The sequence below is a fragment of the Neoarius graeffei genome, chromosome 1, assembly GCF_027579695.1.
Source record: "Neoarius graeffei isolate fNeoGra1 chromosome 1, fNeoGra1.pri, whole genome shotgun sequence".
Classification (NCBI taxonomy): Eukaryota; Metazoa; Chordata; class Actinopteri; order Siluriformes; family Ariidae; genus Neoarius; species Neoarius graeffei.
Window position 1 is genome coordinate 74,452,760 of NC_083569.1, and position 14,321 is coordinate 74,467,080.

At 42.3% G+C, this 14,321-nt stretch overlaps 1 protein-coding gene across 1 annotated transcript in view; it reads right to left on the reverse strand.

Moving 5' to 3' along the window:
* Window positions 1-14,321, reverse strand: part of serpinh2 (serine (or cysteine) peptidase inhibitor, clade H, member 2) — a 79,030-nt gene that overhangs the window by 40,302 nt on the left and 24,407 nt on the right. The window contains exon 3 of the mRNA XM_060924823.1: window positions 5,617-5,709. Within this exon, the coding sequence (XP_060780806.1) occupies window positions 5,617-5,709 (93 nt within the window). The remainder of the gene's footprint in view (window positions 1-5,616; window positions 5,710-14,321) is intronic.

The following is a 14,321-nucleotide window of genomic DNA, read 5'->3' on the forward strand; positions in this document are numbered from 1 at the left end:
GCCCCGTGGCCGGCGAGGGCCTTTCTGTGCGGAGTTTGCATGTTCTCCCCGTGTCCGCGTGGGTTTCCTCCGGGTGCTCCGGTTTCCCCCACAGTCCAAAGACATGCAGGTTAGGTTAACTGGTGACTCTAAATTGAGCGTAGGTGTGAATGTGAGTGTGAATGGTTGTCTGTGTCTATGTGTCAGCCCTGTGATGACCTGGCGACTTGTCCAGGGTGTACCCCGCCTTTCGCCCGTAGTCAGCTGGGATAGGCTCCAGCTTGCCTGCGACCCTGTAGGACAGGATAAAGCGGCTACAGATGATGAGATGAGATGAGATTCAATTTTGTGCTGGAAAACAAATGTTTGGACTCTAAAATGTTTTTCTACTGACTCGATAATGTAGAAGTCATAAAATAGAAATCTATAACAAAGTTTGTATGGAAAAAAAATAAATGCTTTGGGTGCTTAAGACTTTTGTACAGTACGTTCCAAGATTAAATATGTAAAGATAAAAAAAACCACTATGAAAAGTCATGCTTGTGTAATTAAACATGTTTCCATTTATATTTCACTTTTTAATGTTCATCAGAGTGAACATATGAGACAAAAAAAAAAACAGCTTTGCTGCATCAAACTCTCAAGGTGGCTTCAGTGTAAAAAAAAAAAGATGTTTATCCAGAACCTGTTCCGCACTGGTGGAGGATAAATGATGTTGTGGGGCTGTTTTTCCTCCAAAGGTCCAGGGAACTGTGTTAGTGTGTATATATATATATAAATTTACCAGCTGGGAGCTCTGTATCGCCAAGTACCGTAACCGAGGTCTTGAAAATACTGACCGAGGCCTCTGAGCTGAGGTATTTCCAAGGCCGAGGTCACGGTATTTCACGAAACGGACCGACTTTAAGCTGGTAAATAATATATGTATTGTTTTCTTTACCAAATTCTAACAGAAAATGAGAGCGCCTGAAAGGGAAACCATATTTACTGTAGAACAAACCTGTTTGACAAGCTACAGTGGTGCTTGAAAGTTTGTGAACCCTTTAGAATTTTCTATATTTCTGCATAAATATGACCTAAAACATCATCAGATTTTCACACAAGTCCTAAAAGTAGATAAAGAGAACCCAGTTAAACAAATGAGACAAAAATATTATACTTGGTCATTTATTTATTGAGGAAAATGATCCAATATTACATATCTGTGAGTGGCAAAAGTATGTGAACCTTTGCTTTCAGTATCTGGTGTGACCCCCTTGTGCAGCAATAACTACAACTAAACGTTTGCGGTAACTGTTGATCAGTCCTGCACACCGGCTTGGAGGAATTTTAGCCCATTCCTCCGTACAGAACAGCTTCAACTCTGGGACGTTGGTGGGTTTCCTCACATGAACTGCTCGCTTCAGGTCCTTTCACAACATATCGATTGGATTAAGGTCAGGACTTTGACTTGGCCATTCCAAAACGTTAACTTTATTCTCCTTTAACCATTCTTTGGTAGAACGACTTGTGTGCTTAGGGTCGTTGTCTTGCTGCATGACCCAGTTTCTCTTGAGATTCAGTTCATGGACAGATGTCCTGACATTTTCCTTTAGAATTCACTGGTATAATTCATAATTCATTGTTCCATCAATGATGGCAAGCCGTCCTGGCCCAGATGCAGCAAAACAGGCCCAAACCATGACACTACCACCACCATGTTTCACAGATGGGATAAGGTTCTTATGCTGGAATGCAGTGTTTTCCTTTCTCGATTTGATGGAAACTGGACCGCGAAAAAAATAAATGGCGTTATGGATTCCATGAAGTACGAGGAGATTTTAAATGAAAATCTGACTGCCTATGCCAAGAAGCTACAACCAGTTTGTGCTTGGATCTTCTAGCAGGACAATCAAAACCATTGTCCACAAAACCACAAAACATGGTTCGAAACCACAGAATTGATCCTTTGATGTGACCATCGCAATCCCATGCTCTAAACCTGTGGGTTTAACTTCAGAGGAAAATACATAAGCGAGGCTGTGCTGTTGGAGGCTACACAAAGCACTCAGATGAAAGACATGTCAAGAATTGTGACACATGTAAAAAAAAGTCCTTACAATATGTGTACTTCAATTAAAGATCACAACTTCACACATCTTTTCAATCTGGAATTACCCTAATTAGCTCAGACATTTTTAATAATTTTTTTTTTTTAAACCCATGTGTGCCAATACCAAAATCAAATGTTTTCTTGCTGAAAAGTATTATTTTTTAGTTTCGGCTGGAAAACATTTAATATATTTTTCCAGATATATTCTCTCAAATCCTGCATGTTTGCTCAAGGACACACAATTCAACTCAGTGATTTAGTCAGTGGTTTGGGGCTTGAAAAATAAATAAATAAAAAAATAAATAAATAAATAAATAAATAGAAATCACCAAACTGTGCTTGGTTAAGGCCCTCAAGGATTGCAGTTCCTTTCTTTTGGGTGACCATCTCATTGTAGATTAATTTCTATATGAATTGAAAATCTCTGAACAGGACATGCTTATTAACCGCTGACATTAGACACAGTTTAAAGCATGGAAAAGCATAAATGGTTTCAAGCAGAGTTCTCAGGCTTTTGCCTGGTAGGAAACTAATAGCCATGTCGATCAAGTTCACTTAGGGGACATGGATTAGATTATCTGGAAATTGGCATAACATGATTTCCTTCCAGATTTTAGATTGTAGAACAGACAAATATATTGCATTTGTGGTTATTAGCGTTAATATATTAAATTGTGTTTGAGGTGACTTATTTATTGAAATTTCGACAGTGTTAAGTTCGGGCTTCTTAGTGCCAGTTACGCCGTGTTCGCCAACAGTTCTGTGATTATTTGAAGGAAATGATGTCATTGTTTGTAGACTGTTTGCTATAGCCAAGTCCCAAAATCATGGTTATGAAAGAACCACACTGGGTAGTTGATTTCGAATGGGCAATAAATAAATAAATAATAAAAATAAAAATAGCCTTAATGATGCTGTAGCTCATGCCGGCCACTGTTGTTGTGCGTGAGTTTGAAATTTCAGATACCCATAATGAATGAACCCTTTATTGTCACTGTTACCAGTGAAATTGACCATCAACCTGTCCTTCCAGAGGGGGAACAGGACAGGAAGACAGGGATAAAAGAAAAAGAAAAGAAAAAAAAGGAAAGATGAGGAAAAAAAGAACACCCCCCCCCCACTATGCTCCTATCAGGAGTACAGTGTGGGAACATTTAAAAACCTCCGCAAAAGCACACAATAACACAAGTACACTTTGAAACATGGGACTTGAGGGGGGGAAGGAGGGGGTAATCAGGGGTGGGAGGGAAGGGGTAAGGGGGTAGGAGGGGAGGAGGTAGAGGTAACCCAGCACAAGCAAGCAGCCGTCCGCTCCTGCAGCCATGCAAACGGCGCTGGTCACGCACCCGCTTGTCACACTGGGGGTGAAAAACGGCGACTGCAGAAAATTGGGGAAGGAATGTGAGAGTGTCTCCCAGTAGTGACCTTCTGGGGGAAATATTACCCCAGCAACGGCCTTGATCGAGGCCAGTGCTGTTCAGGGAGCCGAATGTCGATAAGATAGAGATTGTTTAGTCTTTCAAACAGACGCAGTCTTTACATGTCCACACCACTCGTCCATATCTGTCCATTACGTCCATTCTGTTCAATTCAATTCCGTTTGGTCTCCGAAATACATATTCCTTGCAAAGCTGAAAGCTGCTCCGAGATAACAACCATTTTGTGGTTAAAGTTCTGAATGTCCACAGTCCAAGTGCCAACAGCTTTGCCCACCACTCCAATCATCAGGCAGCTTTGTGGGGCTTTGAACAGCTGTCACCATTGTCTGATTTCCTCGATATACCAGGGCAATGCCTAATCCAATCAGCAAAAGTCCTGTAATCATGGTTCCGAATAGGTAGATATCTTCAATGTCCTCCACACACGTTCCGGCAGGACAGGTGGGTTCCCCCGAACCCAGAAACTGTGTCAATTTCGTTGGGAGACATGGGGAGAATATACTCCAGGTTGAGTATACATGGGGAGAAAATATACTCCAGGTCGTCTCCCTTTCCTCACCTTCTTCAGCCAGTGATCCCATGCGTGATGTCAATGTGATGCACTTCCGAGTTGTTACAGGAAGCTGTCAAAAAGAGTTTATCAAATCCATGCTTTTTTAGTTTAGAAATTCAATGCGGAGAAAGTCTCTCAAAAAAAAAGGTATAGGCAGACGAGATGAACAAAGAGCACAAGCAGGAAAAAAGGAGAGGAGAGGAGAGCAGAGCAGAGATGCGACTGCCTTCCGTGAGAGCACAGAGGGAAAAAAAAATCGTAAATATGACAGGTGACGCCACCATCTTGACAACTTTTATGCACACCCACATGGGGAACCTTATTTGTGAGTTTGACTGAAATCCGATCAATCCTGGAGAAGGAGGAGCGATTTTTGTGGCTGCTGCCTCATAGAGGCGGAGCCACTATGTCATTGTGTTGTAAGAGTGTAACAGTCGTGCACTGCACATACAGGTGTTCCTATTAAAATGGCCGCTGAGTGTATATAATTTGGTTCACCATTCGAAATAAATGGACTAGGTTAAAGAAATCGCTTTCAGACATGTTTATGCTGATTACCGAGGGAAAGTGCGTTCCTATTTTAAAATATACTCCAGGTCGTCTCCCTTTCCTCGCCTTCTTCAGCCAGTGATCCCATGCGTGATGTCAATGTGATGCACTTCCGAGTTGTTACAGGAAGTTGTCGAAAAGAGTATTGAGACCACTGAGCTCTAGCGCTGGGCCTTTTTCGGGAAATAAGAGTTTGGGTCGGGCGGCACGGTGGTGTAGTGGTTAGCGCTGTCGCCTCACAGCAAGAAGGTCCTGGGTTCGAGCCCCGTGGCCGGTGAGGGCCTTTCTGTGTGGAGTTTGCATGTTCTCTCCGTGTCCGCGTAGGTTTCCTCCGGGGGCTCCGGTTTCCCCCACAGTCCAAAGACATGCAGGTTAGGTTAACTGGTGACTCTAAATTGACCGTAGGTGTGAATGTGAGTGTGAATGGTTGTCTGTGTCTATGTGTCAGCCCTGTGATGACCTGGCGACTTGTCCAGGGTGTACCCCGCCTTTCGCCCGTAGTCAGCTGGGATAGGCTCCAGCTTGCCTGCGACCCTGTAGAACAGGATAAAGCGGCTACAGATAATGAGATGAGAAGAGTTTGGGTCATGGCGACAGCATGTGTATGTCAGCCTCGGTTCGGAGGTTTCAGTTTGGAAAACTGTAAGAGGTAAGAGTAGAATAATATAAAGTACAGACACTTGGTATATTTTACTTCTGTGATTTTTAAATTGTTCATTTTTGGATTACGTTGGATTTTTGTGGCTACTGCCTCATAAAGTAAAGTAAATATATAGTATATGCTATATTTACTGTATGGACATGGGATCAGAAAACAATTTTATTTATAAGCAGTAGCCATGTATTCATAGTACGTGTATGCATAGGGTACCTATTTTTGTAAATTGTGGATGGACGATGCATGATCGCATAAGCTCATCAGGCCTGGCCTGTGGCCGGATGAGCTAAAAATAAAAAAGTGGCAAGTGCTGCAAAGAGAGTAATATCGACAGCAAACCAATTACCTGCTCTGTGCATCATATACACTTTGGTGTACTTGGTCCCCAAAAAGTTTCGCAGGTCTTCATTTTCTTTGTCAAAGCCACGATCCCAAAGCCCTAAAGAAAAATAGGAAAAAAAAAAAAGCCAGCTGTTCATCTGTTCATAATTCATCTGAGAACATGCATGTAGCACAGTTGGGTATCTCTCTCTCTCTCTCTCTCTCTCTCTCTCTCTCTCTTTTTAACGGTTCTTTAAAGCCATTAACAGAAAGTAGAAATGAACATCAGCCAATCTTGTTTTGTGCAACCGAATGAGGCCATCCTTCATAACAAAGCCAGCTTCCACTAGGAACTTGACAGATTAGATCCTATTAGACCGAAAATCATACAAAACTACATTAGGGACACAGTGAGAGAGAAAAGAGAGAGATGAAATTAAGACAAGGCAATAGCGAGAGAGAAAGAGAGAGAGAGAGAGGGAGAGAGGCTGCACACATGAGGGAGGGGTGGCGGCACAGGACATATTATTGCAGTCCATTAAACCCATTACGTTCTATAACAAAGATGGGATTCGATAAAGAGACTATTAGCAGAATTATAGTCACATGTGCTTTTTTTCACTAGTCTTTTCTCCCTGTTGAATTAGCCACAGAAAGGTGTGTGTATTTGCAACAGACCAGAATGAAAGAAAGACAGAAAGAGAGAAAGAAAGAACGAGAGAGATGAAAGAAATATCCATTATTACTATAATGGGATGACAGCTTCACACAATGTGGGGTTACAGCATTTCACCCCATTATTGTAACCCACTACTTCAAATACACTCTGGTCGGCTTATGGGGCGAGATAAGACGGAGACGGTCTTCATTAACAGTCTCTGGCTGCTATAACGGAGTATGAAGTCTGTCCTCTTTATGTAGACATGAGGGTGATTTAAAGCCTGATGTGAGCTGGGTCTGTAGGAAGCAGTTAGTCACTGCCGGATCTTTAACTTTCCATTACTTTAGTGCCACGTGCTACTTTGCCACCCATTTCTCTTCATTACAGCTTTTTAATACAGAGTTATGTGAGCAATAATAATGATGGTTGCTTTGAGTTCTGTCACATGTTCAAGTCTTAAAGGGGAAACTCACCTGTTACTTTCAAAGCTGAAATGACAACTCGACTTGCACGATGTCCTCAAATGCTAGCTGGACTAAATCAGAATAATCTCATCTCATTCATCTCATTATCTGTAGCCGCTTTATCCTTCTACAGGGTCGCAGGCAAGCTGGAGCCTATCCCAGCTGACTACGGGCGAAAGGCGGGGTACACCCTGGACAAGTCGCCAGGTCATCACAGGGCTGACACATAGACACAGACAACCATTCACACTCACATTCACACCTACGCTCAATTTAGAGTCACCAGTTAACCTAACCTGCATGTCTTTGGACTGTGGGGGAAACCGGAGCACCCGGAGGAAACCCACGCGGACACGGGGAGAACATGCAAACTCTGCACAGAAAGGCCCTCGCCGGCCACGGGGCTCGAACCTGGAACTTCTTGCTGTGAGGCGACAGCACTAACCACTACACCACTGTGCCGCCCATTAAATCAGAATAATCATTTTAAAAATTAATGATAATAATTAATTTTGGTGGAATCCATTATACAAAGCAGCTTTGTTGGTTTAACCTTAGACGGAAATGTTATGCATTATGGAAATACACCTGACCCTACGCTTGAAGGAAAGTGCACGTATGTGTCGATGGGATGTGTGCCAAACCAGAGGTGGACAGTAATGAAGCACATTTACTTGAGTACTGTACTTAAGTACACTTTTTGAGTATCTATACTTTACTTGAGTATTTTTTTTGGAAACTCATGACTTTAACTTCACTACATTTGAAAGACAAATATCGTACTTTTCACTCCACTACATTTCTATCAAGGTCCTCGTTACTCGTTACTATGAAGCAGCTTTGAAAGTGGATGTTTTTTTCTTTTCTTTTCTAAAATGTGATTGGGTTTTTTCACAGGTGACACTGAGACAGTCTGTCAGTCATCACTAGGGTCACGTCACGTCCATAGACTGGATAAAATCAAGTTCAATGATTTCTCAACAGCGTTATTTAACACGATCAGTTGATGGCAGAATGGAAGGAGGCGGTTCTTCTGGGGAATGCACACGCACTCATGGCTTTACCTAGAACCCATGTTCCGGTTTTCTGAAAGGATTAAAGATTAATTTCACTTTAAATGTTTGTTTTGGGGCGGCACGGTGGTGTAGTGGTTAGCGCTGTTGCCTCACAGCAAGAAGGTCCTGGGTTCGAGCCCCGGGGCCGGCGAGGGCCTTTCTGTGCGGAGTTTGCATGTTCTCCCCGTGTCCGCGTGGGTTTCCTCCGGGTGCTCCGGTTTCCCCCACAGTCCAAAGACATGCAGGTTAGGTTAACTGGTGACTCTAAATTGACCGTAGATGTGAGTGTGAATGGTTGTCTGTGTCTATGTGTCAGCCCTGTGATGACCTGGCGACTTGTCCAGGGTGTACCCCGCCTTTCGCCCGTAGTCAGCTGGGATAGGCTCCAGCTTGCCTGCGACCCTGTAGAAGGATAAAGCGGCTAGAGATAATGAGATGAGATGAGATGTTTGTTTTGTTTGCCAAAAACGACCACATCACGGCCTACAAAAACTCACCGTCCAACCTGCGGGAGTGTATTGAGGGATGGAAACGTTTTATTCCAAGAAAAAGCTTGCAACGAAGTTGTCTGTGCTTTTAGAGCTAGCGATAACGTTGCAAATGTAGCTATGCAGTTTGGTTAGTTAAATGACTTTCTATGAATTTTCCCACCAAGTTGCCATCGCCTTGTCCACGGCTAACGTTAACACATAGCTAGTTAACTGTTAGTTAGCATGTAAAAACGGAGTTACGCAAACATGAATAACGTTAACTTATCTGAAGTCCTTTCAGAAATATGTTTTAGCATAATCTTGCCAAATAAACAGAATGTAGAAATCTTTCTTTTCTAGTAGCGTTACCGGTAGCTACACAATATGATTTCGAGTTTGAAAAGAGTTTGCTAGCGTCAGGTGGAGCTTCACTGACTAGCTAGCTTAACGTTAAACCACCATGATGGCACAGCATGCGTTCATTTTGTGAATTCACATTTCTGTCTTTGGTAACGGCGTTCGGTTTTGTAAGCGTTGTGGCAATAATACAACAATGTGTTGGCAGAAAATGTATTTTTAATACTTAAGTGTTTTTAAAAGCAAGTACTTCAGTACTTTAACTGAAGTAAACATTTGACTGGACAACTTTCACTTGTATCAGAGTAACATTTGACCAGTGGGATCTGTACTTTGACTTCAGTAATGAAGTTGGGTACTTTGTCCACCTCTGTGCCAAACACAGCGTACGAGTCGATGGTATGCAAAAGCTTCAATTAGACGTGTGAAAACAATTGAAGGAGAAAGATATCTTTGGTTACTGATTATAGAGATGACGAAACCCGAGTACTCCAAAACACAAGTCATGGTATCTGTCGGTTATTAATGGGTAGTGAAGTAAGAGAGGATTTCTGCAGTGCGAGTGCCTAAAATGCCATGCAAGTTCTCAACACCACAGTTTTGGCTGCGAGACAATCAAACCTGCATGTTCATCTGGGTGATGTCACATCTGATGTACAACAGAGAAAGAAAAAGAAAAAGGAGAGAGAGAGAGAGAGAACTGGAGAGGAACCTGGCCATAGTGAGACATCTATTCCATTAATTACACTACAGGAAAAAAAAAAAACCAAACAATACCACTATTGTGAGGCTTTGCATCACGATTCCACTCCCACTTTAAATAACCCAAGCGCCCAACCACAAACGATGCTCAGGGAGAAAAATAAAAGGACAAAACAAAATGAGGTAAGCCATTTTCCTCCTCTCTCATCAACTCTGATTACAGAACAGCGTGCTGCTTTGGGAGATGCTTTTATTAAAGCGTACACGGATGTGCACTTGTGGGTTTGTGCCCATTTCCATGTTTATTGCGTGTGGGTGTTTTTTGGGAGAGAGTTGATTCTTTCTTTTTTTTTTCTCTCCCCCTCTTCCATTACTGTTTGTATGTGACAGAGGAAGAACAAAGGCTTAATTAATTAACTGCAGTGGACAGACTCTCTCCTGGGTAGGACTACCGGCCCTCTGTCTGTCCTTTCTCTCTCTCTCTCTCTCTCTCTCTCTCTCTCTCTTTTCTGCCATTCTGTCCTTGAATGCTCTCATAAGCGTACAACAGCAGTGTAAAAGATCAGCATATGCAGAAGTGGGGAGGGATAATTAGCAGAAGAGGAAACAGACAAACCAGAACAAGAGAGTTGAGGATACTACAGAGACCGACTGTACAAATCTGTTCTTCCACAGCTACAACACAATTTCTAGTACAATATAATTGATTTGACTCACGAGGGAGTCTCATGATCACCCGGTGAGTCAAGTTAGAAGACGACGACGATGGCGGCTTTGTTTGTCACATATACGTTACAGCAGCACAAATAAAACAGGAAACTACACTGCTGTGGATTTCAACAACCGGACTGGAGACTATAATTAGCGTCACAGGCCAGTATTATAGCTGTTACACGAGAACCTAATGGTTTTCTTTCTGTCTACGCTCACTTTCACTGGAGGAGGCCATTTGATTAACACTGCAAAAGACCAATCACGTGTTCCTTTCTCTACGACATGTCAACGCTACGATAAATAAAAAAAGCTCTGTGCAACAACCTGGAAAGAGCATGATTTACTGTTGCTCAGATGGTGCATTGTTGGATACACCAAAGCCATGATGCTGCTAACCTTTACAAACAGTCTGCCTCTAAAAAGCTCCCTATTGTCATGTTTTTTAAAAGCCAGAGTGTGGGAGCGCATTCACACAAAGGGAAGTGGAGAGAACCAGATACATGTAGCTACAATATTCCTTCCTTCATTCCTCTTCAGTAATCGCTTTATTCTGGTCAGGTTCACGGTGAATCCGGAGTCTATCTCCAGGAAGGTGGAAGAATTCAACCTAAATGACATGCCAGTCCATCACAGGGTACCACACACACACACACACACACACACACACACACACACACACACACACACACACACTTTGACACTTAGAGGCAATTTAGTATAGCCAAGCCACCTAATGGTGTGTGTTTGGGAGGTGGGAGGAAACCAGAGAACCTGGAGGAAACTCATACAGAAATCCAACACAAGATCAAACTTGGGAGCTTGGAGCTATGAGGTGGACATGCTATCCGCTGCACCCACGAAGCTCTATATAAAATCTGGAGAGTTCATAGCTTATTTGTGAAGATACTCAGTCATCCAGGTACATAGTAATCTGTGGTTGGTAGAAGAGAGCAACTGGACTTGCTTGAAAAGTCTTGAAGACGTTTCGGCTCTCATCCAAAAGGCATCCTCAGTTCTGTCTGTCTAATAGGGAGTATCAGGTATTTATCCTCTCATGGATCATCATAGAATCCGAATCAGAATGCTGATGGCTGCATTGTAGGTGGCTGATGACATCCACCTCTGTTCAGTGATGGTCGTTCCAGGTTGACAAAAATGAACGATCCTCTCTGGCTAAGATGTCTGCCAGTTTTCTGGAAGTCCTCTCATACTCCCGCACCAGTCGAAGGGATCTCATCCCAAAGTGCGTAGAAACATATCTGTGAAGATACTCAGTCATCCAGGTACATAGTAATCTGTGGTTGGTAGAAGAGAGCAACTGGACTTGCTTGAAAAGTCTTGAAGACGTTTCGCCTCTCATCCGATCCTCTCTGGCAGACATCTTAGCCAGAGAGGACCATTCATTTTTGTCAACCTGGAACGACCATCACTGAACAGAGGTGGGTGTCATCAGCCACGTACAATGCAGCCATCAGCATTCTGATTCGGATTCTATGATGATCCATGAGAGGATAAATACTTGATACTCCCTATTAGACAGACAGAACTGAGGATGCCTTTCGGATGAGAGGCGAAACGTCTTCAAGACTTTTCAAGCAAGTCCAGTTGCTCTCTTCTACCAACCACAGATTCATAGCTTATTCCCCTTCCTAGAGACGAGTGAAGCCATCTGACTGCCATATTACCACTTCCATCGCGCGTATCTGGCTTGTGTGTTAAACCATGTATCTGATCAAATTTGCCCCAAGAAAAGTATCTCCTGGCTCCCCCCCCCCCTTCATTACCTCCTCTTATTTTCTCACCTTTACCCCATTCCTTACATATCTTTATAGTGGTCCCCTTCACTGTTATTGCTTTTTTTCCCCTTTTCCTCATGATTGTCTCTGATCATTTTTAAAAAAAAAAAGGATCTTTTTTACCATTATAATTATTTTTACAGAGATCTCATCTCATCTCATTATCTCTAGCCGCTTTATCCTTCTACAGGGTCGCAGGCAAGCTGGAGCCTATCCCAGCTGACTACGGGCGAAAGGCGGGGTACACCCTGGACAAGTCGCCAGGTCATCACAGGGCTGACACATAGACACAGACAACCATTCACACCCACATTCACACCTACGGTCAATTTAGAATCACCAGTTAACCTAACCTGCATGTCTTTGGACTGTGGGGGAAACCGGAGCACCCGGAGGAAACCCACGTGGACACGGGGAGAACATGCAAACTCCACACAGAAAGGCCCTCGCCGGCCACGGGGCTCGAACCCGGACCTTCTTGCTGTGAGGCGACAGCGCTAACCACTACACCACTGTGCCACCGAAATCTATTCTTATTGGATGAAAAAAAGTCAAGTATTTGAGACAATACCGGAGCAGTTTTTAATCGGTTAATTTATTTGAGTTATTAAAAAAATGATTAAGAGTGAACACAGTGCTAGCAAATGACATTGAAATATACAGAATCCATGCATCAGAGAGCTTTTTAAATGGACTCACTGGTGGATCCAGAAATTTTCCAGAAAGGGGCACAGTGCCTCTTTGCACGTATCGCGGGCCTGTAAAGTCCATTATTGGGCCCCCAATAATGATACAGAAAATGCTTTTATTTTTATATGCATGTGAACTATAACAGGTATCTTCAATTATGTGTATATATTTATCAGGGCCGCACAAAGTGGGGGTTCAGAAGAGTTTGTATATAGCACAGGGGTGGTATATGTACAAAAAATGTCCAAAAAAACTCACCAGGGATCTCATGGAGCTATTCATTTGTTCCAATACTCATTTAGTTAATACATAAAGAAGTTAAATTATATGGAACTTCAGAATACTTTATGAACAATTGTCAAAATGGACACCCCCCAGTTAAGTCATGTACGGGTCTGATACATGCGGCGAATGCTTCCTGAGAGGTGCTCACCAAGCTTGGCGAGTGCTCAAACAAAGTTAGCCAATACGCTGCAACGATAAACTTCATATCTTCGCACAACCATGCAATATCCTCTATATACTGTATGGACTTGAGTGGACTGGAGGAAGATTTCACTGATTATAATTATAGCCAAACTCAGCAGAGAAAAACAACAATAATAATGTGGACTGACTGACTGAACTCTTTAAAAAAAAAGCGTGCTCAAATATGGAGGAAGAGAAAAAGAAAATGGTTTTGATGGATGTGGGAAAGAAATGGTGTATGTATGGAACGAAATTACTATTGGACCCTCCAGCCATAATATGATTTACTTGTCAAATTTATAAATCCAAGCTCAAGTCAATTTTCATAATCTCATTCGTGTGCTCTAATCTAGTGTCTAATCTAATTTGTGTATTTCAGTTCTGAATGAACGTGACCAACCAACTCCTGTGGCATGTGAGGCGAAAAAAAAAAACAACAAAAAAAAACCCCAGCATAATTAAGTTGAAACGTGAAACAAAAGAAATTAATTAGATTACTTATCAATCCACAGTCAATCATCAGTTATTTTCACTGGTGCGTTGTATTGAAAAAGACAGACAATCAGACTTCATACCACCTCTGCCTGTTGAAAGGAGAATCAATATTATCAAGAAAAAGAAAGTGACGGAAGAAAGAAGTATGAAGGCAAAACCATGCTTTTAATCCAGTCATCCATGGTTGCAGGCGGTACTTTCAACCCAAGTGCATTAATCATACTTCAATTATTATACATGCTAAAAAGCTCATTAATGGTAAAGTGTGTTCAACTTGTTGTATTATTCCAAAAATCATTCTTCAAACTTCCAGAATGTGATCTACAGAAATATTCCAGCATTATAGCCTTGTGAATGTTTAAAACCCTTTAGCACGGGATACAGACGATAAAAGTGCTGAGGCATGTTTACAGATAAGCCTTTATTTGTTATACAGTGGGGCAAAAAAGTATTTAGTCAGCCACCAATTGTCCAAGTTCTCCCACTTAAAAAGATGAGAGAGGCCTGTAATTTTCATCATAGGTATACCTCAACTATGAGAGACAGAATGGGGGGAAAGAATCCAGGAAATCACATTGTAGGATTTTTAATGAATTAATTGGTAAATTCCTCGGTAAAATAAGTATTTGGTCACCTACAAACAAGCAAGATTTCTGGCTCTCACAGACCTGTAACTTCTTCTTTAAGAGGCTCCTCTGTCCTCCACTCGTTACCTGTATTAATGGCACCTGTTTGAACTCGTTATCAGTATAAAAGACACCTGTCCACAACCTCAAACAGTCACACTCCAAACTCCACTATGGCCAAGACCAAAGAGCTGTCAAAGGACACCAGAAACAAAATTGTAGACCTGCACCA